Raw genomic sequence first — 24722 nt, forward strand, 5'->3', positions numbered from 1 at the left:
AACACACACATACAGATACAGCTTTATATATAAAGATTCACAAACAAAGTAGAGCTGCAGTGCATCTATCTTGAGCACCTACCACCACTACTAGACACTTGCTGGTGAGACCAAGATTCAATTTGCGGACACTGAAATTTTGACTAAAATTGCAATCACATGACCAACAGTTCCCAAGTTGCTAGAATGCAGTTGAAACGGTTATGCATTCTCTTTTGTATAGGATATTCAATGGCAGACATTTACATTCATTTTAAAAATGCAGGCATTGGAGATTGTAGAATTGTCCTTTAGTTTTTGCTAAAGAGATTGCCTGGGCACTTGGGAGAGTACTTAAAAAGTCTCTTGTGCATCGCAAGAAACTAGAAAGCAGAGGCAGGTTACTAGTGGATAAGGACTTTAACTGTATATTAGATTTATGCTGACTGAATAACTTGCCTATATTGCTGATGATCTTGACCAGTTTAACATAGGAAAGTGGGTATGATTACATTTTAGTCCAGTAGATACGGGATCATAGTTTACTTTGTTTTCTATGCTCATTATTGCAGATTTATCACTGTTATTGAATGTATCCACCTTGGTGGACTGAATCCTACTTTCCAAATTAAATTATTCAATGATGAAGAAACACATCCACTTCTAGTTTAACATACCTAGCTGAAGACCCTCCCACAGCTCCCGTCCACCAGATCCCTCGCCTGGGAGCCCTAAATTATGAAGTCGGTATACAAACAGGAAAACTTCACATCATCTTTATTTAGCATAGTCATCTGTAGTCTCCGCCACTGGGACCTGATCTTTCCAACCACCACTCCTCGTTCTCCCTTTCAAATACCAACATTCTCTTTCTACCTAGCTACGTTCTCCACCCTGCCTATCCCAGAGTCCACTAACTTTCATTGACTGACATAGATGTAATGTTATTAACATGAATATGCAACACTGCTTCCCTTCACAACATATCACCCAAATGTATGTGGCAAGATCACACGCAACACCTCTCTTTTGCAAATTCATGTTCTCCTGCACGGTAAAATTGACACTTTCTTTATTCCATGCCTCAGCATTCTCACTAAGTTTCCCAAGTTCTTCCTCCATGACCAAGTCTCTAGAAAACCTTGACCACCTTTTGGTACATGCCTGTGATGTTTTACCTGCACTGTAGTCCCTCCCTCTAGGCATTGGCATTTCCCACACACAGTTCAACTTCTCATATCTATCCCTGACATTTAACTTTATTACACAAACTCTCCTTCACCTCATCTTCACGTGCCTCCAGCAGATTAGACGTTCCCATCCGGCGTGGAAACAAAGAATTGCAGAGCCAACGATATTGTAACACTTTACGTCACAGCTCTCACCCATTCTCTACTCGTTACTGTCGATATCCTCAATATCACCATCAATGTCCTATTGAAATGCTCTACTATCGCATTACCATCAGGATAATGCAAAGCCGTAGTCACATGCTGTATCCCATTTCGCGCCACAAACGCCTGGGAGGATAGCTCAGCGGCAATGTGCGCGTCTTGAGAGCAAGACAACCGAAGCAACACAGGTTTTATCTCCGGGTCTGCGCTTAGAAACCTCTGGGTGTTTAAGCGCATTATAAATACGCAACTGAGAAAAAAAAAAAAAACAATTATGCAACTCGAAAACAAGCAATTCCCGTAACAGTGCCTCGATGCCTGCGGGCTGTGTGTGCACTTTAAAAATGCAAAAAAAAAAATAAAAATGCAAAATACTAGATACTAATGGTGGTCCATTGGCAGATATAAGGTTCTTCGGAAAAGCCTCCTAAAACTATACTTTTTCTCGAATTTACTACCGTCACAACACAAACTTCTGGACATTTTGATACTACATCTACAACCAACACCACGTAATTCGCTTGTGCCCCTCTCACATATCCAGAGGGCCCAAAATGTCCACACCACTACATCCCACACAGTAGTAGCAGGAGGTAACTTCATCAGAAAGATTATGGTTATCAGCACCTTATCTCCATCTATACAAGCATCACAATCCTTTAGCCGATTTTCAAAATCTTAATCCATGCACGGCCACCAATAATCCCTTCTACTCAAACCTTTCTCCTTACACACTCCAAAATGTCTCATGTGCTAGATCCATAATCACTTCTCATTCTCACAGGTACTATCAACTGATGACCCTTAAGCAAAAATGTCCAATCATCTCCAAACTCATCCCTCACCTTCTTACATTTTTTAAGTTCATCCCCTACTTCATCTCGTGGCCGCCTTCCTTTCCACAAACTACTTTACCAGATTATTCACCTCATCTGCAGCACATGCTTCTCCCCAGTCCTTCTATTGGAAACCTCTTGATACATAATAACTTCCTCTCACCCATAAACTCTTTCACCACGCCACATTGTTCCATGCCAGCAGCAATTTCCAGTGCATTTCGAGCCTGGGCATCTGCAACTACTTTGTGATCACTACCAACATGCTGCACTTCATATTTCAGGCTCTGCATATCCCCAAACCACCCAACCATCCTTCTCAGCACTCCAAGCCCTCATTAAATATAGAAATCAATGGTTTATGATCCGTATTCATCAAAAATTATCTCTGCAACCACCACTCCAGTCCTCTTTTTCAAATCCCAACGTACGTACATTCTCCAACCTATTTATTGAAGATTCCACTAACTTTCATTGACGGACATGGATGTAACGTTAATACGATTATGCCATACCCTTCCTCTCCTTGGAGAACAAGTTTAAAAGCCCTGGGCGATCCTTGTGCCGGTTTTTGCTCAATGTAGCAATTACCTGTTGATTGCTTCATGTTTCTCGCACCCGATGCGCTTTTACTCAATTCGGACTGGTTCCTCAACATTTATTCTACGATTGTTGGTCAGGGTTCCATGTGACTTACAGGAAGCTTCTCACAGAGGAGGATAATGCACGCCTCTCCGATCATAGCAACTCAAAACATGTAAACAACAACTATATTTGAAAAAGTGCGAGATTGTTTCCAGCATGTCATAATGAATTGCGATTTGATTGGGGGCCCCATTCTGTGCAGACTTTGCCGCTAACTACGAACGGAGTAGGCATGCTTGTGATTTTATACATTCAAAATGGATTTCCAGATTTTTCTTTTGCTTGCATTTGTTTAGAGCAAATAGTGATGTCTTGAATTTGCTTGTATGAAGATTAATCTGTGCTTGTGAGTGCCTTCTTTGCATACGTGTATATCTATTGGAGGAGTTATCTTGCAGAGAGCTCATATTCTTACCATTTGTAGTTTGAAATTTTGCATAAATACATTATGTAATGCTCTACAACCAATAGGTCACTCTTTTACAGTCTCTTTAACGAAGTCTTGTGCAAATATATTTGTTTAAATGAAAATGATTAATGCAGTGCCAACTAAAAAGTTCACTGACTGTTAACATGCACAACAAAAAAACATTCAAAGTCGTAAAGATTTATTGTGCAATGAAATATATACAGTAATAAGTAATGATTCCATGCAAATTGAAAATAATTTTTGAACAAGCCAGGAAGCCTACATGTGGTAAATATAAAAACATTTGTATAAATTGACTAATCCCATTAAAAACATACAGCTTACATTGCCCTAACATGTAGGCATGTAGGCCATCCATTGCATTGAGAATTGCATAATGCACTTAATTCTTGATAGTAGCATCATACAGTCTTCTTTAAACCTTAAACTTGCCAAGGTGTTCACGGGCAATAACTATTCTTTGGATTTGAGCAGTACCTTCGTAGATCTAAATAAGAAGAAAATAAACTGTCAATACAAGAATAAATTCAGTGGAACCATGTATTAAACACAAAATGCTACATTTTTTGTTCTTCTCTGGAGTGACCACCATTCACAATGTTAGAAAGTTTGCATAAAACGTGCCCATGTCTATGTAACGCACATGCATGGGTATTAAGAAACGCAGCAAGTAAGTGATGACATGTTTGTCAGGTTGCACCGGGTGGTACTGACCTGCTAGCAAAGTCTATGTTGCCACAAATTCAGGCAGACCGCCAAATAGGTCATAAGCTCCCATGGCCAAGTACTACAGGCTGCAGCAAGAGCACAACCGGTTTCCCAAACAGCAATAAAAATAAAAAAAATACACCAGTGGCTGCATGGAAATGGAGACTGAGCTTTGCAGAGGATCTCTTCCATTTTCATGGCCGGCCAGGGTGGTGCAAGCATGGGGCAGATAGAGCAGAAGCTCAGTGGACGGTGCTAAGATGCATTTCCACAATCAGTACTAGGGACGATTTTGGGATGCAACTCTTCCTGTTAACAGGGGAGACGCAGAATTTAGCCAAATCCAATCAAGCGAAGATAGCAGAGCAGCAAGGTCAGAAAGGGTGTGAGAGTGGTCTAGGGCTACAATGAGTCCACACAGAGCAACACCAATAATTCTAGTTAGGCAGGCAATTATAAAAATATACAATAGTTTATCAGGCGTTTAAAATACACAATAAGCAAGTAAAACCTTTAGTTAAATATTGTCACACACACCCTTATAAAACATATACATACACCGACATAAGATCTAGAATAATCCTTGAATCAATGACCAGTAAAACACAGGCAAGTATTCGGATGCATTAGGATAATCATAGAACAGCTTCCCTAGCTCTTCTAAAAAGTGCAAACCTAAGATGGTTTGGGGTCGTTTTCCCAAACCAAAGATCACCAGTTTCAAATTATATGCTTCACAGGTAGGTTTAGGAAAAGATTGGCAATGCCAGGGGTTATGATTGAGAGTAAAAAAAAAAGAAATCCAATTTCAGTTAAGCAAATTCACTCGATCCCAGTCCTTATGATAGACCATGAAAAGGGTACTTGTCCAGGCCTCCACCTAACAGTCAGGAAAGAGTGATTTAAGGACATGACTTTACGCCATTGGAGTCCAGGAACGTGTAGGTTAACTTGACCCTTTTGCAGATTTCTTCAGAGACCACTGCTAGTGTTCTAGAATCTGGTGGCAGCACGTTCCTCTGTGCTTGGTCACCAAACAGGAAGGCCCAGTGGTTGCTTTTGCAGAGGTCACTTTTCGGACATGTGATTTAGTATCGGTCAGTCCCAGTGCTTAGGAATCAGTTCTAGACAGCTTCCAGTAGAACACAAACGAAGAAAGATGAACACTTCTGCAGGAGACACCTCAGGACACCTACAGGGATCTAAGGGGGAGTTTTGCAACGGGAAGTCACCATAGTCTAGCAGCGATAGGCGATCTACAATGGACGAACAGGTTAGCACATGCAAGAAGGCTGAAAAAGCAGAAGCAGGCATCCTGTTCATAAATTGAAGAGCCTCATAGTTCCAAGGATGCACACGGAGCGGCAACCGCTGTGAGGTACCCCAGGAGGGAGCTGATCAGTCCACCGGATCGAACGAGGACACTTCCAAAGTCACAGATCCTTGAGAAGGTGTTGTGAATGGTTCCCCCCTCCGGTCCAGGGGAAGGATGAAGGAGGGCAAGGGGGGGTCAAAGCACTGGCGCAGGCCTTCTTTATATCAGGACAGAGGAGAAGGGTTTCACCGAGACATCACTGGAGTATACTGGTCACCTTCAGGGATCGTCAGCGGGTTGCACTTCTTGACTCTAACGATGATCTGTCGAAAGGCTGCAGAAGTCCTACTTTTAACCTAAATTTATGCTGGGAGCATGCCCAAGCCCACCAATGACAAGGATCTAAACAAATCAAAAAAGCAGTGGCTAGGCATGCATGCCAGCCATCCACATCTGCCCAACACCAGACATTCAGGCACTAGGGATATGGATTGGGACTAGACAGTCCCAGCCCCCTCCTCTGGCCACGCACAAACCGCCCTTAGCCCAGGCGCGCCAAAGCTTCCCCGGGAAAGGGCATTGCATACAAGACATTTGCTGTTCTTACAAATTAGGAAGAAGGCCAAGGGACAACAAACAAGCAACAAGTGAAAACTCAAGGCAGATCCATTTTAGGGTGCTAGCAGCATTTAATCTGCACAAGTAAAATTTTCAAAAAGTATCACTGCGTCCACCAGCATGTCTTGGACACATTTTAAAAGGAACCAAAAAGTAATTATATAAAACCCTGGGACCGACTACTGTCTCCCAGGGCATGTAAAGTCACCATTGACTTTACTAGTCCAAAATTGTGAACAGAACCAGTACAAACCATCATATTGTGGATGTACTGGAAGGGGTCTGTTTCAAAGGGGGCACTGTCCAGTCCCCCCCCCTTGTCGAGTTTCTGGCTGGTGGCAGTGGTTACCACGCAAAATATTCCACCGGAATATTTCCTATGGGATTTTTGCATTGATTTTAAACGCACCACTTTTTTTGGTGCAATGTTAAAGATACCACCGGTTTATTTATTGAATATAAAATCACTGGTTGGGTCTTTTCACCAGAACTCTTTTCCAAAATGGCGTTTGTGTACGTCTCTGTAACTCCAAACCAAGGTCGGGCCTTTTGTTCCACTTTTTGGCGGGCTTCTCTACAGAAGCCCTCCAACTGGTGCCACTCTGTCTGGGTTCCACACGATGTGTGGGTGGGGGAATTGGCACCCTCAACTGCGTTGCCTTAGCAACCCAAGTCGCACTCTGTTCTAATTGGCCCAGTGGTGAGCCTCCTGGCTCACCACTTAGCATGTATGAGTGACAGCTAGGCTGTTGAATGGGGGTTTTTCTGCATAAAAGCAGGGCTTTTGGGACTGGAACTTCAGAAGTCGCCACAGGACCTAAGAAATCCGAAGAGGGGAGAAGCTGAGCCATCTGCAATGACGACACCACCAGTGGAGCCCTGCTGCAACGACCTCACCACTTTCCCCGACGACAAGAGAAGATCTGCTGTAAGAGTCTTCTCCCTTTGAGCTGGTGGGGACAACCAGTTCGCCATTTGCCTTCCAGGATGTCCCTTGGTCGAATCGCTCGTGCCAAGCACCCCAGCGGCCAGAGAGCCAAGCTTCACCACTGTGACTGCGAATAAGAGGAATGCACCTTTTAACCGAACGAACTCCGCGGCTGGTCTCTTCCCTGGGCAGTGCGATGACTCCAAGTTTCCTCCTCGACGAGATCTTCTCCTTCCCTGGTCGAAACCAGAACTGCACCCGCTGCCAGGAACAACTGCCACCGCTGGAGCTTCCTCACTCTTTAAGGTACTGTGTTCCTGCTGGCCTCCCTTTCAGCGGATTCCTAAAGGTGACCCTTAAATCCTTGGCTTTCCAACTGGGTTGGCCTCCAGATCTAACTATCTTTCGCACCAAACCAACCCCCTTTGAACATTTCTGCAAAGATTTGAGTGCTTCTTAAACTCTGTGATCTTGGGCACATTTCGCCTTGCTCCATTTAAAGTGGGCCTGGCCTATGAACTTTGGCTCTACAGGAGACTCTGCCTTCACTAACTTGCTGTGGTCTTAGAAAAGTGTTGGGAACTGTTTTATTTTCATGACCTGCCTTTTTCTCTCCCTTTAACTTAATTATTGGAGTGCCATCTAAGTTATGCGCTCAAATCTGTTTTTACAAATAGTGGTGTTTTGACCTAGACTTGTCTAATTATTAAGGGAGGTGTGTATACTTTATCTGACTGTGTTTGAACTTGCTTGGATTTAGAGTGCTTAGTGAATTTCCTAAAGTGTGTCTTAAATAAATAATTATATACTTTTGATACCAAGCTCTGGTCAGTGTTTGCTTGCTCTACTGTGTTTTTAGCCCTATTGTGTATCCTCTGTATACTGCCCTACTCATCTTGAGAGAAGTCTGACTGCTCAGCCACAGCTACCAGGTAAATCTGGGTGGTGCGGACTGCTACCAATTGGGTTTACAGCTTACTCCTGTACTCTTAATCTTCTTGCAGTGTTCCCCAAGGGAACTGCACAGGATTCTGCCTAACAGAGGACACAATCCATTTGAAAATGATTATTCTACAATGCATCTGATATAACAACTGGGGTTCTAAAACAATGGAGAACTGTGATCATTATCAATGGATAAAAGAATGTAGATCAAATTCAACACTAGTTGACAGCTTGGGAGCAACAGAGGTCTGTTTAGTTTAAACTTCTTTTTATTATTTTATACAAACAATGCACATTTCCCAATATTTTACAGTGAGTGGTAAAGAACAATTAATCATGAGGATGGACATTTCATAACACAAGCAGCACATGGCCAAACTGATTGCTCACTGCCCATTAAGAGAATAGCCATGGCGACAAGGTAGATTGTGTAGTGTTGTCTAGGCAAGTAACATTTCCAGTAGTATTTGTGGCAGTTCCTTCAACAATTCAATCCTTTAGCAAGCTCTCCTGGTTGTTAGGAAAGATATCATATTGTAGGTAATTTTCCTTCCATTTGGCAACCCCTACATTTTTTGCTGTTTTCACCCTGATCTAGACTTTGCCAGAGAAGCGCAGCCTTCCGCCGCACTCCTCTGGGCTTTCGCTCCATTCTTACAGGGAAACGGACATGCCCTTAAAACAGTCAGTACTGGGAAACGTTTTCCGTAGTTCTTTTCTCATGTTGCAGCTTTCGCGCAACATGGCACAAGAGTGCATCGTAACTTACATTACCGCACTCTTGGGTCTCTAGTCACTCTACGGGCCCTAGAAACTCTATGAATTTATAACTAACTGTGCAAGTATGTCACGGACGGGACTGGTGGCAGCAATCGTTTCTTTGTGTTTTTGAACTCCCTTTTGCCCTGTTAACCGCGCTTCTCGCGTTTGGCCAAAATGGGTGGTCTGGCTTCCAAAATGGTCATGCAACGAGGTTCTTTGTCCTGTTCGTTGACCGTGTTGCCCCTTCACCTTACCCAGGTCGAGCCGACCCGGGCCATCCTTATTTGGGCATGTACTTTCCCGTGAAACACAGATGCTTTTGCGGGCTTCTGCATGCCTTGTGTGTGCCTCCAGGATGTGGGCTGGGATGTCTGGTCCCAATATACATCCTGGGTGCCAGAGAGTCTAGTGTGTCTTGAATGCCTGGGGCCACGTGGTCCGTGATAGGTCCACGTATGGTGTGAGTGTTTTGTGAGCAGATCTCCCATTGGGTCCTATCCATTTTGGCGCGAAGGGAACTCTGGATAAGAGGAGGCTGGAAACACCACTACCATGTCGATCGGAGTTCTCACGAACGACCGATACAGGAGCCAAGTATCCTGCAACTAAGAGGCTGAACCAAGGAATCGCTGGTGACCAGCTGAAGGACTGCTCCTCTGCACTGCTGTCGCCCTGTGAAACCATTCTGCCTCTGATCGAACGAGAAGGCCTGTACTGGTACTTCGACCCTTTGGAATAGTGGGGACAACTATTCTCGGCATCTTCATCATCTCCTGTACGTAAGCCTTTGGAGGCGTCTCTGGGCCATCCAGTGGACTGACCAGCTTACCCAGGAGTCTTGCTCTGTCACCGCCATCAGGTTGCTGCTGTATTACGAGTCCTTGACACACTCACATGATTCGTACACTTGGCATTCCCAGGTCTGAAGTGAGAAGTGTACATTGGGCTGAAATACACACAGCCGCTTCGTTGCCCTGCTGTGGTAACAATCTGTGCGGGTTCACTGCGTTTGGGACATCCTCCACTCTAACTTCTGCTGCTGCGGAATCTACACGACGCCGAGATGTCTCCTGCTCGTTTCTGAACCTGCCAGCACTGAAACTGATGCAGAGAAGCCTGGGTCTGCCTGCATCGGGGACCGGTGAGTAGCAACACTAGGAACTGGTCGCCCTCCTGCAGTAGCCCGTAGCTTTTCCTCGCCGTGTTAAACGGCACACCTTTTTCACATTCGTACTCTGCTTCTGCCCGCAAGTGGAGGCCGCGCTTGAGTAGCAGAGATCTGTTCGCCCTCCTTTGTTCAGCACTCTGAGCTGCCTGACTTCCTTGAAGAGACTCTCCTTGGCCCATTGGCACCAGCGTGTGCAGGTACTTTTGAGCACAAGGCTCCACTCTTCGTAGGACTCAGACTTCCTTCTAGTTAGGTTGCCTCTGAAGGCGAACTGGGTCTAACGATTACTTGCACTGCCCGTTTTCCTCCCCATCTAGGGGGTCTGCATATTTAGTGCTTCTAACTCTTTAGACCCTTCGGTAATTGTATATATATTGTATTTGATTGTGATGTGTTGGTTTACTTGAGTTTTTTCGTGATTCTTTGCTATGGTCAATGTTACAAAGGCCTTGCAATAAATGTGTCTATATTTTTAATATAACACCTGCTTGGAGTAATTTGCAAGCGTCCTTGCTTTGTGTGCTCATTGCGGGCTTTCAGTCACCCTCACCCCTCTTGAGCCCTAGTCTTGACCGCCGCGATCGCTACCTTGATTGGTCTGGCTTGTCCAGAGGTTAACCAAGAAACTAGGCTGGCCTTCTGAACCTCTGCCCCTCCAGGACAGAGTTCAGAAATCCATTTTAACATTCGTTGGAACAGATAAGGGGCCCCATCCATTCTTGCGCTTCTGGAACTGGCCGCTATAACCATGACCTGGCTATCAGTGATTTGGCAAGGACGCTGCAAAACCTATGGATTTTCACATACATTTGTTAAGTTTAGGTTAACAACCCAGCAGGCACATCACAGGTGCCGTTCTCTAGATAGTTTCCAGTAATTTCCATAATCTCATGGCAAACCTGTTCCCAAAACAATATAGGGGGAAACTCTCAGGTTACATGTAGGGAGCCAGCGTCTGATGCCTGGCATCTTGGGCACCCCCCAACCTCCAGCGGATAATTTTTAGCTATCCGGGGTTGTATAGTATTGATGCAGGTATTCAAACTATATCAGCGTATGTCTATATCTCATTGACAATGTGCATACATGTTTCATAGCGCAAGCCAATTCAGCATAGTCCAACTGCCTGTCTAGCGTGGTTTCCCACCTTCTCGGGGTCACTGCAGATTGTTTCCGGTATGAGCTTGACAGTTATAAATCCCTAATAAGATGTGTAGATCCAGTAGAATGAAGTATGCAATTAATTATGGTGTTATCCGGCAGACGTGCAGAGAAGATTGGTATTAACCAGCTAAGCGATTGTTAGTACAGTTCTTCTGAAGTCTAACTAAGGCCTTAGTAAAACCATTCAACTGAGACAGTACAAGACTCCAGTCTTAGTATACGGCTGTACCACCGGAGTTCATTGTAGCATAGACAAAGCAGACAGGCTTCTTTTAAGAGGGAGAGAGAGCTGTAGAATCAGTACAAAGAAATTGTGATACACATATGGCCCAAAGAAACACTACACTATGTATTATAGAAATAAAGGGTTTATTGCATACAAGCAGCCCAAGGTAAATCTTGGGTAAATAAGTACTATCACATTATATATAAACTGATTATAAAAACACAACACTATGCTTGCAGGTACCCAGACTATAGCATATAACCTAATTTGGAATGCCTAACAGTAGTTCTAGGGAAGTCAAAACCAATAGTTCCTTTTGGATTTCTTACAGTAGTACAGGGTAGTACAGGGTAGAAGACCCCAGCAGTTATACTGTGACACTCAGCAAGAAATCACATAGTAATTCAACTGGACAATACACAAACAGATTCTGGGAACATTATCCACTTTTACCCAAGTTTTGGATAACAGTTATACCAGGTTAGTAAGATCCTTTTTGTGTAATATTCAATTATAGTTGTTTTTCAGTTCACAGACTAAAGGTAGAAATAACTAGTCAACTTATTTTTGGAGGGCACACAGCCGTGCAAGGTAGGTTAAGACAATGCATTACTTACCGTAAAAGCATTTCTGATGGTTGTATCTGCTTAGAATCACATGCTGTGCATAGGTCCGACATCCAGTGGTCACTGCAGAGTATTGCATTTTGTTTTTCGTAGTCGAAAAGGGGACGTCGACAAGGCGTGTCTGTAACACTATCCCTATAGTGACGTGTGTTGTACCCACAATCCCTCACGCGTCGAGGTCCCTCTGTTTGTATTTTTCTGCCCTGAGGGAGCCTTCTAGACGTGAGTGAGTACAGAAAAGAGAGAAATATAGAAGGGTGTCTATGTTCCTTCCATCCGAGCGGGGAGGAAGGGTGGGCGCATGTGAATCTAAGCAGATACCGTAAAAGCATTTCTGATGGTTGTAAGTAATGCATTGTCTTCTGATGTTTGTTTATCTGCTTAGAATCACATGCTGTGCATAGACTAGCGAGCAGTACCCGGAGTTGGCGGTGGGTTATGAGAAGGAACAGTAGAGAAAAGATGTCTTAATACTGCCTGTCCCAACTGGGAGTCAGATCTAGAGTGTGCATCTAGACAGTAGTGTTTTGTAAAGGTGTGCACAGAACTCCAGGTAGCCGCTTTGCAGATGGACTCAAGGGGAACATTTGCAATGAATGCTATGGACGTCCCCGTGCCTCGAGTAGAATGTGCTCTTGGCCTAAAGGGCAGTTCTCTCTTAGCAAGAGTATAGCAGAGAGTGATGCATTGGACAATCCATCTAGAAATAGTGGACTTTGAAACTGCATCCCCTTCTCTTCCTGCTGCCACCGAGACGAAGAACTGATTAGTCTTCCTCAGTGATCTGGTTCTTTCCATGTAGAACATGACCGCTCTGCGCACATCTAGTGTGTGCAGAGTCCTCTCTCCCAAGTTGGAAGGATTTTGAAAGAACGCTGGTAGTTCTATAGACTGGTTTACATGGAATTTTGAGATGAATTTTGGAGCAAACCTTGGGTGAGTGCGTAGAACCACTTTATCTTTGTGAACTGTAACAAAGGGGTCTAGAACAGAAAGAGCCTGTAGTTCACTTACTCTCCTGATGGAGGTGATAGCTATTAGGAAAGCAGTCTTAAGAGTGAGGTCTTTAAGAGTTGCTTTGTGCATGGGTTCAAAAGGTGATCCCATGAGTTTTGTAAGTACCACGTTAAGGTCCCATCCGGGAGCTGGGTCAGCTATCGGGGGGTGTATTCTCTTTACTCCCTCCATGAAGGCCTTTATAACAGGGATCTTCCACCGCGACACTTTGAGTTGGGAAGTGGTGTATGCAGAAAGTGCCGCTAGGTGGACTTTAATGGAATTGAACACTAGACCTGAATCCAATAAATGGGTCAGGTATAGAACAATATGTGTGGGAGAGCAGTCAATTGGGTTGATGCTCTTTCCTCTGCACCAGATGACAAATCTCTTCCATTTGCTAGAATAGCAGTGGCGAGTGTTAGGTTTTCTGGCTTCCCTGAGGATGTCCATGCATCTCTGCGGGAGCTGTAGGTGTCCAAATTCTACGACCTCAGGAGCCAGGCTGCTAAGTTCATGTTCTGGGGGCATGGATGCAGCGTCCTGCCCCTGTCTTGTGACAGCATGTTGTACGGGCAGGGGAGTTTCACTGGGGGAGATAGAGACATCTCCATCAAGTGAGCGAACCATGGCTGTCGGGCCCACATTGGGGCCACCAGTATCATGGTTACTTGTTCCTGGTGCATCTTGTGCACCACCTTGTTGAGAAGGGGAGTCGGGAGAAAAGCGTAAACAAATTTCCCTGACCATCGAATCGACAGACCGTTCCCCTTGGATTGGTTTTGGGGGTACCTGGAGGCGTAGCTTTGGCATTGTGAGTTCTCCAGGGTTGCGAACAGGTCTATTTCTGGGAATCCCCATTGCGTGAAGACGTCGAAGACGATGTCTTCGTGCAGTCGCCATTCGTACTCTTCGGGCAGGGGGAAATCTCTGCTGAGTTTGTCTGCCAGCAGATTGAGTTCCCCTGGTACATGTTGTGACAGGAGGAACATATTCTGTTTGAGAGCCCACTTCCATATGTTTTGGGCCAGTTTGGACAGGTCTGGAGAGTGGGTTCCCCCCTGCTTGTTGATGTAATGCATGGCTGTGGTGCTGTCTGTAAGGACCATCACTGTCCTGCCTTGTAGGTGTTCCTGGAAGGCTTTTAGCGCCTTGAACACCGCTAGTAGCTCCAGAAGATTGATGTGTTTGGATGCTACGCTCGGAGCCCACTCCCCGTGAGCAGTCTGATGGGATAGGTGAGCCCCCCATCCTGTGAGGGATGCGTCTGTGGTTAGAGTGGCTTCCGCCGCGGGTGTGGCAAAGGGTTTCCCTTTTTCTAGGTTTTCTTTTGTCCACCACCGTAGCGAGAGAACTAAGGCCTGCGAGACCACTACTAGATCGTCCCATAGTCCGCTGGCCTGACACCACTGGCTGTTGAGCCACTCTTGCATAGGGCGCATGCGCAGGCGCGCGTGAGGTACCAAATAAATACACGACGCCATCATGCCTAGCAAGCGCATTGCTTTGCGTACCGTCACCTCTCGACCGGACACATATTGAGGGATCTAAAACAACATGTTTTGAACCCTCTCTTTGGAGGGGAAGACGAGGCCGTCCTTTGTTTGAATTAGAGCCCCTAGGAATTGTTTGATTTGGCTGGGGTCTAGGCTGGACTTCTTTTCGTTGATGGAGAAGCCCAACTGGAACAAAAGGTCTACAGTCTTTTGGGTATTGGAGAAGCATGTTTCGTAAGAATCCCCTGTTATGAGCCAGTCGTCGAGGTAAGGGTAAACTGGAATGGACAACCTGCGCAGGTGGGCCGCTGCCACTGCCAGTACCTTCGTGAATACCCTCGGTGCTGATGCTATGCCGAAGGGTAGCACTCTGAACTGGTAGTGTTTGCCCTCTATCATGAACCGGAGGTATTTTCTGTGCGCTGGCAACATTAAAATATGAAAGTATGCATCTTTCATGTCCAATGTTGTCATGTAATCTCCCGGTGATAGCAGTGGGATCACTTCCTGTAGGGTCACCATACGAAACTTTTGGGGTTTGATAAACTTGTTGGGTTTGTATGTTGGGGAACTGTTGAATTCGATGCAGTATCCGTGGGCTACGGTGGAAAGTACCCAGCGGTCTGACGTTATACCCTCCCATGCTGGAAGAAAGGATGTTATCCGGCCCCCGACCGGTGTTGCATGGAAGGGGACGTGAATCTTCGCGTCACTTGGTGTTGTTAGGGGCTTGGGAACCTCTGGGGGTGGACCCTCACCCTCTTCCTTTGCCCCGACGCTGTCCTCTTTGACTGTACTGGCCACTACTGGTCTGGAAATTGGTGGCAGGGTACTGTTGCTGCTGGTTTTGTTGCTGGCGTTGGCCACGAAAAAAGCGTTTATTGCCATATCCGCGCCTGGTAGCGGGCTTAGAGATTTGGTCAAGAGTTCTGATTGTATCGAACTCTTTTTTAGCCACCTCCAGAGCCTCATCCACCGCCTTCCCGAAGAGGTTGGAGTCTTCAACAGGTTTATTTATTAAAGACGCCTGTGTCTCCGGTTTGAACCCTGAGTTGCGCAGCCATACGTGTCGTTTTAGGACTATTCCCTGAACTAGGGAACGTCCCGCAGTTTCTGCCGCATCCAGAGAGCTCTTCACAATACTCTGGTTGACCTGGGTTCCTTCGCCAATAGTTGAAAGCAGGCGTGTACGTAAAGGTTCCGGCGCTTCTTCGGCGTCTTTGCGCAGTTTGGCCCACTGCGCGTCCGCATAGCTAGCGAGCAAAGAATTGTTGTTGGCAATTCTTGCCGAAAAGGCGGCCGAGGATGTAATTCTTTTAGCAAGGGCATATAACCGCTTGCCCTCCTTGTCAGGTGGTGCCTCACTGGTGGAAAGTGGTACCCCTGCCCTCTTTCTTGTGTTGGTTACTACCAGGGAATCCGGAATGGAATGTCCCCTGATGTACAGCGGGTCTGAGGGTGAAGGAGTGAAAAGTTTTTCAATTCTAGGATTGACCCCTCTGATTAGTGCGGGTGTGGACAGCGAAGGGATGATTCTTCTCCTCACCGAAGCGAGGAGGGGAATTGTCTGACTGACCGGGGGTTTCTCCTTAATTACCCTTTCTACAAAGTCTAATTCAGGAGAGAGCTCCCCAGTGTCTAGTTCGAAGTGTGCTGCTGCTCTGCGCAACAGGGCATTAAATGTGGGTTGATCGTCAATGGGAGACGTGTTTCTAACCGGTGAAATGTCAGGAGGATTTAGGTTCAGGACATCAGTGTCGGAATATATTGATGGTGATTGCCAGGGGTGAGAAGGTCCTTCTTCTGGATTTTCTCCGAAGCCTTCTCCTACCGAGTCTGGGCTGTCCTCCAGACCTTCCTCCTGGTTCCGTCCGTCTTCCTCGTCCATAAAATCATCCTCTTCCTCAAAATAATGTTCTTCCCCAGTGAGGTCATACACACAGTGGAAGTCTGAGGCTGTGTCCTGGTGGGGATTGACTAATCTTGGAATTTTGGCCCTGGGGTCCTCCTGAGGCCCTTCTCTTATCCTCTTTGGAGTGGGAGGGTTTTGGGTATTCATAAACCTCTCCATCCTTTCCATGCAGAGATGGAGCCTTTCCATGGTTTCATGGGGTACCACCCCTGAGCGGTCTAGCGGGGGAAAATTGGTGTCTTGTAGCTGAACACGGCTCGACCTCTCCCATAACGTCGAGGAAAGTGTCCCCTCGCCTTCCGAAAAGCCTTCGGGTGTGTCTTTCGACCTTTGCGTAGCGCTCAACGTGTCTTTCGGCGTACGCTTTTGGGCGTCGGCTACCACGATCCTCGCCAAGCTCTCAGCGACTCGTTTGTCAGCGGGGAGCTGTGGTTTCGACGTTATGGGTGTCGAACGCTCTACGGCGGCATGCGCTTTCTGCTGATGCGCTCCGGCCGATGATTTGGGGGCAGCGCCCTTATTTGCCGAAAGCCCAGTCGCTGGTCGCGGCTGCGGTTGCGAGAGGGGCTTCCAACCCAAACGGTCCGAGGAGGCCGCCGGTGAACCCTGCGTCTCCTTGGGCGCTGATGGTCTCTTTGCCTTCGGCAAAGAAGAGCCATGGGTTGTGTGCTTATGTGTGGTCTTGTGTGCGTCAGTGTCGCCGGGGTGTTCATCCCCATAAGCAGGGCGTGAGCCGAGCCCGTCGGGGCCGGGGACAGACGACGAAGCGCGTGTGCGCTCTCTAGGGGGGTTTACGACTTCCGTAGCGGAGGTCGTGGTATCACGTTCCTCGTCACTGTCGGAGGTAGCGACGGTGGGTGGAGCGTCGGCCTTCGACATAGCGTAGGCCGCCCACCTTTTGACCCTACGGTCTTTTAGAGTCTTCGGCTTAAGAAACCGACAAGCCGTGCAACCTTCCTCCTTGTGATCGAGGGGCAAGCAGCGGTTACACCGTGAATGCTTGTCCTTCCAAGTAAACTTGCCCTTGCAAAGCGGGCAAAACCTAAAGGGTGTCCTCTCCATAGCTGAGGCAATAAAACGTGATAACCACCCCAAGGGAAAGGAAGGGGAAAAGGAAAGGCATTCTCAGAAAAGAATTAGAGATGTCCCACGACCCCCACTCTCCCTACTGTATTTGGCCTGCGAGGCCAGGCCACGTTTTCGGCAACGCCGAAGGATCTCCTCCGCTCGTCCCCTCCGTCGAAGATCTTGCTCGGCGGAGAAGCTTCACAACAGCGTCGAGGGGAGGACCGATATGTTCTATATTAATATAGGAAAACGACCAAAGGTCGAGGAGATGAAATCTGCAATGTCTCTCGAGGAGCTCCGCGTAAAGGCGACCAGTATCTGGGCGGAAAAAAACAATCTGAGGGACCTCGACGTGTGAGGGATTGTGGGTACAACACACGTCACTATAGGGATAGTGTTACAGACACGCCTTGTCGACGTCCCCTTTTCGACTACGAAAAACAAAATGCAATACTCCGCAGTGACCACTGGATGTCGGACCTATGCACAGCATGTGATTCTAAGCAGATTAACAAACATCAGAAACATATATACTTTTGTAAGGAGCTACCAGCAACCTAATAAGTAAGACCTAGGCAGACTTATTCTGGACAGGCTAACAGCAAGTCAGGGGAAGCAAGACCCAATTGGGGACACTCATACAATTTTGGGGACAGGAATAATAAAATGAACCCCACAGCATTATTTTTGGGAAGAGGGGAACTCAATTCACAGGCGAGTAATTTAACCTTCTATCTACTTTCTGTTAGAATGGCGGTACAGTTTAAGGAAAGTAAGACTTTGAGAATACTTGATTAAGAAGGCACACAGCTTATTCAAGGTAAGTAAATCATATATATATATATATACTTTTCAGAATGGCTGAACATATCTAAGGTAAGTAATAACTTTATGTAACTATTCACTCAGAGTTTAAAGTTACCAACCGACTCATTTACAAGTAAACATTTCAACACTTTTCAAGGCAGACCCTTTAAAGTATCCAGCCCTTCCCAATTCTAATGCGAGTTCTCGCAGAGGCAGAAGAGACACCCTAGTGGTCTAGAAGCCAGCTGTAGGCAGCGTGAGATAAGGCTCAGTTGCAGGCAAAGTTCAGAGTTCCAGAGGAAGACTGTTCAAACAAGTGAGTATTTTACTTTAGAGTTAGTTGAGGGTCCACAGACTTCAGAGAAGACACTTTTGGAGCATTCCAGCCGTGGGGCCTGGTGAACTGGATGAGAGGCCTCCCAAACATGGAAAACAGCCCAAAACTACACAGGAATCACAAGAGACTGAAGGTAAGTAAATACCCAAGCAAGCACAGTACCTCAGCACAGAGGATTTTGCAGCAGGAGAACATCAGGATCTGTAGCCAAAAACCCATGTGCTGTGTTCCTTGTCAGGAGGACAGGACGCTGGATGGGCTTTTTCAGAAGAGAATGACACAGAAGTCTTCAGGCAAGGGTTCCTTCGCGGTTGGACGCGGCTCTGCGCGTTTGGTGCCTTTTCAGGAGCAAAGAAGAAGACAGAATATCCCTGGTCGAATTCTTCTCGCTTGCAAGGTCGCAGCATGACGTAGATGACTCAAAATGCAGGTCTTCTTGAGTCTAGTGGGTCTCAACAAGCTCTGGGTCGAGGGTTGTCGTTTTCGGAGTCCCCAGGTTGATTGGAAGGAAGGGTAACAGGAGGCTCTGGTTACACAGCAGGCTCTCCGGTCGCTGGAATTCGGTGTCCAGTCATATTTTCGAATGCAATATTTTCGAAAGTCAAAATGTCGAAAATATTTATTCTAAAATAATAATGTCGAATTACAAAAAATTCGAATTTTTTTCAAATTAATGTTTATAAGGAAAGTTACTAAATATCAATATGTTATTATAGAGTAGAATTGGTATATAGTTATTTATAGCTCTAGAAACTTTTTTTTAAAAATATGATATTTTTATGTACTATAAACATTTGATTAAAAGGTAGTGCAATAAATATTTAATTAAACATTTTTTTGTAAATAATTAAAGGTATATCCATGAGGGGCGGGGAAGATGAGGAGGAGGGGGGTCCCCCCCCATAAAAAACGTTAGTATTTGTGACATTTTACATTGTTATTTAGGCATTTTTTTCGACATTTTATTTTCGAATTAATGACTTTCTATTATATGTATGTGATTTCAACATTTTAGAATTCAACATTGTTTTTTTGAATTTTTTGCTATTCGAGTTTTTTTTTCGACATTTTGACTATAAACCATGGAATTCATCTCAGCTGCGTTCACTTCATCATCCTCTTTGGTTTTGGTTCCAGTGGTCGACTACATCTTCAGCTTCCAGGATCTGACTTTTATGCAAGAACCCAGCCAATCAAAAAGCCATGCGATATTCAAAGTGGGGGTTGGGGGTTGCCATTCCTTTCAGGACAGCCAGCCTCCCAGTTTGAACAGGATGTCATCAGTTAGGCTGGAAGTCAAAGGGCTGCATAGTTTTGGACTCCTTCCTCGTTTCCTGCTTTCATAGACACTCTGGAACCTGGACGGGGAATCCACAGGATTCCCACTGAAGACAAAATTGACACAAAGGATTTTCCCACCCTGGTGGTCAGGGGAAGGAACAAGAAAGGACAAGGAACACTGAAATGCTGAAAAAAGAAGACCGGGCCATTTTGGTAAAATGAGCACCTTGGGTGCCTTTGCCGGGGCTGTGTAAACAGTCTGCAGTAAAGGTGCACCGAATAAAAAGGTTCACTGCCACCAGCCATTAAAAGGTAAGTTTGTCCTTGTAACAAATGTTACAGTTAAAAGGAGAAAGGGGATACATTGTACGTCCCCAGCACTCCACATTCGGTGGGATGTGCTGGTTTCACCTAATAAAATGTAAAAAGGGATCCAAAGATCCTTTCTACCCTTGGGAACTGTAGTTCTCACAATGTTAGCCAGAGAAAGTTAAAAGGGGAGCCCAAAGGCAACCCATCAACAATAGGCAGTATGTGTCAAAAGTTGTCAGAGGATCAAATTAAAAAGACACTATCGAGAGTCTTAAAAATGACACCCATAAAAAGAGCAAAATGGTATGCGAGAGTGGAAAAAGGTTCCCACTCACTGAGGTAGGGAAAAATAATCCACCAGTAAAGCAAAATGTTCTGGGGTTGACCAAGGTTAGGAAGATTTATCATTGCTATGAAAATTTTACCCAACAGGGATGCGTTCAGAATCAAATACCAGAGAGCATATGAGCTTCCAGCTCCACAAGTGCTTTTTACGTTAGAACGACACCACCCGGAAAGACATCTTCCAACCTCACTAGCCCCAGAACAGCAAATACCCTTTGAAACTTGGCATCAAACGTGACCGGTACCCCTTCTATCTTGTACAAAAAGATCCTTGGAGAGAAATGGGTTGCTATGTCTATTCTAAGGAAGGCAAGGTATCAACAGTAAGACAGACAAGTGACCACAAATCAAGGGTGTTTATTGAACTTCAAAAAGGGTGTGAAAATCGCCTATCTAATCCTAAAGCTACAGATGGCAGCAAGCTACGACCATTTGTAATTGATATGGTATGATAGGTTATTTATAACGTGCTTAATACAAAGAGGTTTCTAAGCGCGGACCCGGGGATCGAACCTATGTTGCTTCATGTCGTCTTGCTTCCAAGGTGAGCACGTTGCTCCTCAGCTATCCTCCTGAGACGCAGTCCTAGTGATGTCTTGTCAAAATAAAAGGCCTATACTAAAACAGATTACCAATTCTCACCTCTAAATACAAAGTGTGGGAAACAGTGTTACGAAAAAGAAAGAAGTGTTCACAAAATGATATGTCAGGATGTTCAGACCGTTGGCCTCCCTTCCCCACGTTTTCAGCACGGGACAAGGCGGTTCACTCGAGCTTGGCAGTCTCTGGCTTCTTTAGCACAAGGATACAGTTAAAATCACTAGCATCAGAGCCTTCAGTGCTCAAGTCTCTTTGCTTATCAAAGTCTCTTCAATCAGAGGGCCTGATGCGACCAACTAAACAATACGTTATTTTCCTTTGCCAGATTTTCACAAGTACTCAATTTAAGTGATGCGCTATGCATCCCGGATCCCCCTCACCTGGGGTCAGATCCCTTTAGCACAATGTTGGTCATCTTGGATCCCCTCATCCGGGCTCAGATCCTCTTAACACAAAGTTTGTAGGATATTCTTTTTCAGGTGACTCACGGTTCACCCCAGATCCCTCTCAGCTGGGCTCAGATCCCTTTTAACACAATGAGACACTCTCGGCTGTGCTCGGACCAATTTCACTTAATATCAACTATCGAAGACTTTCGAATGTGCACAGGGTTTGGCTTGACCGGTTGCAGGACCACTTTGATTTCACAATTCATTTTCTTTTAACATTTGCCACCTTTCTGTTGAGTACCCAACAAAGACTTGACTGAGAGACCCACCTGGTGCCGGAACACTGTCTACGGTATCATATCTTGGCTTCAAAGTTCAGTCACTCATCCACTGTTAATTATATTTGCATCGCTTGCTACATACGCTTCATACACTGTTCTTTTCAGTTCTCTATACAACATTGCCGATTGCAACCCTGGCTTCAACACAGACCGGTCTGGTATCAGTCTCTCAACTCACCTGCTATGCTGACTTCACTGGTGCTGCTTTGTTGTAGGAGCCAAGGACAGTACCACAGCGGCAAACTATTCTCCCCGCCTTGACTATTGACACCGGAGAGCCTGGGTACTTCCGACACACAATACAGGAATCTTCAGCTTCGATTCTGGGTCTTCCGTTTCCTATTCTCAAAGGCTCATGAAAGATATGGTCTTTCGGTGAAAAGGTAAAGTGTGTTTCCCTCTTCGGTCTTGTCGTCTTTCGCCTTCAATTAAACTGCCATCTTGGAAATGCTGCATGCTCGTGTGCTTTGCCTTGCTCAGAGTGTGCTTTCGTGCTCAGCCTTTTATCCGTGTGGGGAAGTGTGATAGAAGTCAGGTGTGTGCAATGATCAGTAATTGCCTGTCGCTGCCTGACCACTGTATTGTGACACGTCAGGTAAACGGCTCAGTTGATAGCGAGTAGTCTCACAGTGAGCTGTCCATAAGAAAGTGTTCGTTTTAGAAAAGGAGGGGGGAGAGTTGAGTTCCTAGTTCCTACCTGGTAGGATGGGGTAAAGGTGTTCCAGGGAAGGGGATATCGCGTCTCGCCAACCAGTGCCCTACTTCCACTCCCTGAAGCCCCCCTCATTCAGATGATCCTCCCTCACTGGTCCACCCCAGGAACTGGATCAAAAAGCAATGGCCGTGTTCTGGCCACCTGGATGATAGATCCCTGGGGACTAGCAGGTGAGACACCTTCAGGATTCTCACACTATACATTTGTGTAACCATTGACAGGCCTAGGCTGTGGTGTTCACTTATCTATTGCATCTCTGCCTGCCCTGCACCGTTCGATCAATGCGCTTGCTAGGCGTCTTGGATGCTGAAATACCTTCGCCAGTTTGACATGTGGGGGGCGTCTGGTGGGGAGGTCTGGGTCGCTGCATACCAATGTCACAAATGATGTTGAACCACTAGGTAATACTGTTCAAAATCTGGGATATCCAGTCCCCCTCCGTCCAGTGGTTGCGTCAACACGTCCCATCCTACTCTGGGCTACCTGGTGCCTCTGGCGGAGCTTCTCAAAGAAAAAATAAATATAGTAATCTAGGCAGGACCACCACTGGGATAATTGATATCATCCCCAGTAGTGAGCAGAAAGGTGGACCATCTTTTGAACTGCGGCTCCATATACTACAGCACTACTATATGATTACATGCTATTAATTCTTCATGTGAGCGGACCGTGCATCCCCGAATAACGCACTGTTCTAGGGCTCCTCTTCAGCTCCCCCACATCTGGGCTGCAATCCGTTAGTGGGAACACTTATGATTTGAAGGAGCTGACCTTAAGCCCAGAAGGCCTAGGATTCCACCTCTAAGTATGGGCTGCAAATTGATCCCGGATTTTTAACATAAAATAGGAGATCCTCTGCATATATTGAAACCAGAGTGTGAATACCATACATATTGAACCCTGTTCAATGTGCCTTTCTGTCATGCACTCGATCACACGCACCTCGCTGCGGCAGCGCGCTGGAGGCCCAACCCTGCGCCGGCAGGGTTTGCACCTGCCTCCAGCTTCTACCACACCTAGCCACAGGCCGTGATTACCTTTGGCGGCTCAGACCCCTGCTGGCCCCCCCAGCGATGCGGCGTTAATGGCACTGCTGGTCCCGACCAGGTTGGGGGCGGTCATGGCACTTGATGTCACGGTGGACCTCCCCATTTCCCGGCCGCTCATGTGACCGTGCGCGTGTCGCTCACACAAACCGTGTTCACACATCGGTCACGTGACGCAAGCCCAGCACGTGACGCAATCCCAGCAATCAGGGGCAAACAATGAGGAATCACGTGACCAGGAAGTCACGGCATAAAAGAAACTTGTTTCTTCCATTCAAACGCTTCTCAGCTGTCCTGACGGCGTGTGGCAACTCTTGCATTCTGTGCATGCTATATTGAACTGTGGTCCTCGTTTGACCTTTTTGGATTGCTATTGGATTGCCCTTGTTGGATTTGGTAACTTAGGTCTGCTTACCCGAACTGCGTTACCCTTGGATCTTGCTCTACGGATTGCGTTTTTCCCTTCGTAGTCTCTGGCATTTTCTAAACCAAGAATCCAGAACCAAGAATCCTGCTTGCACCAAGTGCATCATCAAGTGTGATCTTCAGGTGGACCCTGTTAGGGGTACTACCATCTCCTCTCACTCTCAGGCGTACCCGTTAGGTGTAGAGTCATCCTCGGTCTTCCCACGGGTAGCGGGTAGGTACCTTTGACTTCTATATCATACACTATCATAGTCACTGTACATTGCATACCTAACCCAGTGCTTTTCTTTCAGACACCTGGGATCCGGTGTTCTCTGTTCCTGCCACCTATGGCCCCAATAACCAGTCAGTGAGTTGGTTGTACTTCTCCGACTGGTGCTTGGGGACGGAGGTATACTAATCTACATGGACCTCAGATCGTGACACTTTCCTCCAGTGCACAAGCAAGCCGTTCTATCGCCAGAACAAAGAGCAATACAAGATGGGGCATACCTGTCTTGTTTCCCTCTTGATCTTCAAAGGGGGTGGGGTTTGAGGGCAGATGGCCACATTAGTGAGGACCCTGACTGCCGGTTTCCTGTACAACAGCAGCACCATTTCCAGGAACACTTGCCCAACGTCTACCCTCTTGAACACCTGGAATACGCCCCCCCGACCCCCCCCAGCAAAGTCCAGTGATCAAATGCCTTTTGGATATCCAGCCGTAGAGTCACTACCGGAAAACCATGGGGTGATGTGGTGCATGACTGTAAATAGAGAGTGTAGGTTGTGATGGGTAATGTGACCGGGCACGAATCTCGATTGGACCAAGTACGGCATGAATGGCATAAAAGCTTGGCATACACTTTGTAGTCAACATTTAACATGGAGACCAGCCTATAAGAGCATGCCATCGCCGGGCCACTCT

The 24722-nt window shown here is 46.2% G+C and overlaps 1 protein-coding gene across 1 annotated transcript in view; it reads right to left on the reverse strand.

The window, feature by feature from the left end:
• Positions 1–3445: 3445 nt before the first annotated feature.
• ACADM (acyl-CoA dehydrogenase medium chain) overlaps positions 3446–24722 on the reverse strand; it is a 374724-nt gene continuing 353447 nt past the window's right edge. The window contains exon 12 of the mRNA XM_069641894.1: positions 3446–3771. Within this exon, the coding sequence (XP_069497995.1) occupies positions 3700–3771 (72 nt within the window). The 3' untranslated portion in view covers positions 3446–3699. The remainder of the gene's footprint in view (positions 3772–24722) is intronic.

The sequence above is a fragment of the Ambystoma mexicanum genome, chromosome 1q, assembly GCF_040938575.1.
Source record: "Ambystoma mexicanum isolate Mex_15411 chromosome 1q, UKY_AmexF1_1, whole genome shotgun sequence".
In the NCBI taxonomy this organism is placed as follows: Eukaryota; Metazoa; Chordata; class Amphibia; order Caudata; family Ambystomatidae; genus Ambystoma; species Ambystoma mexicanum.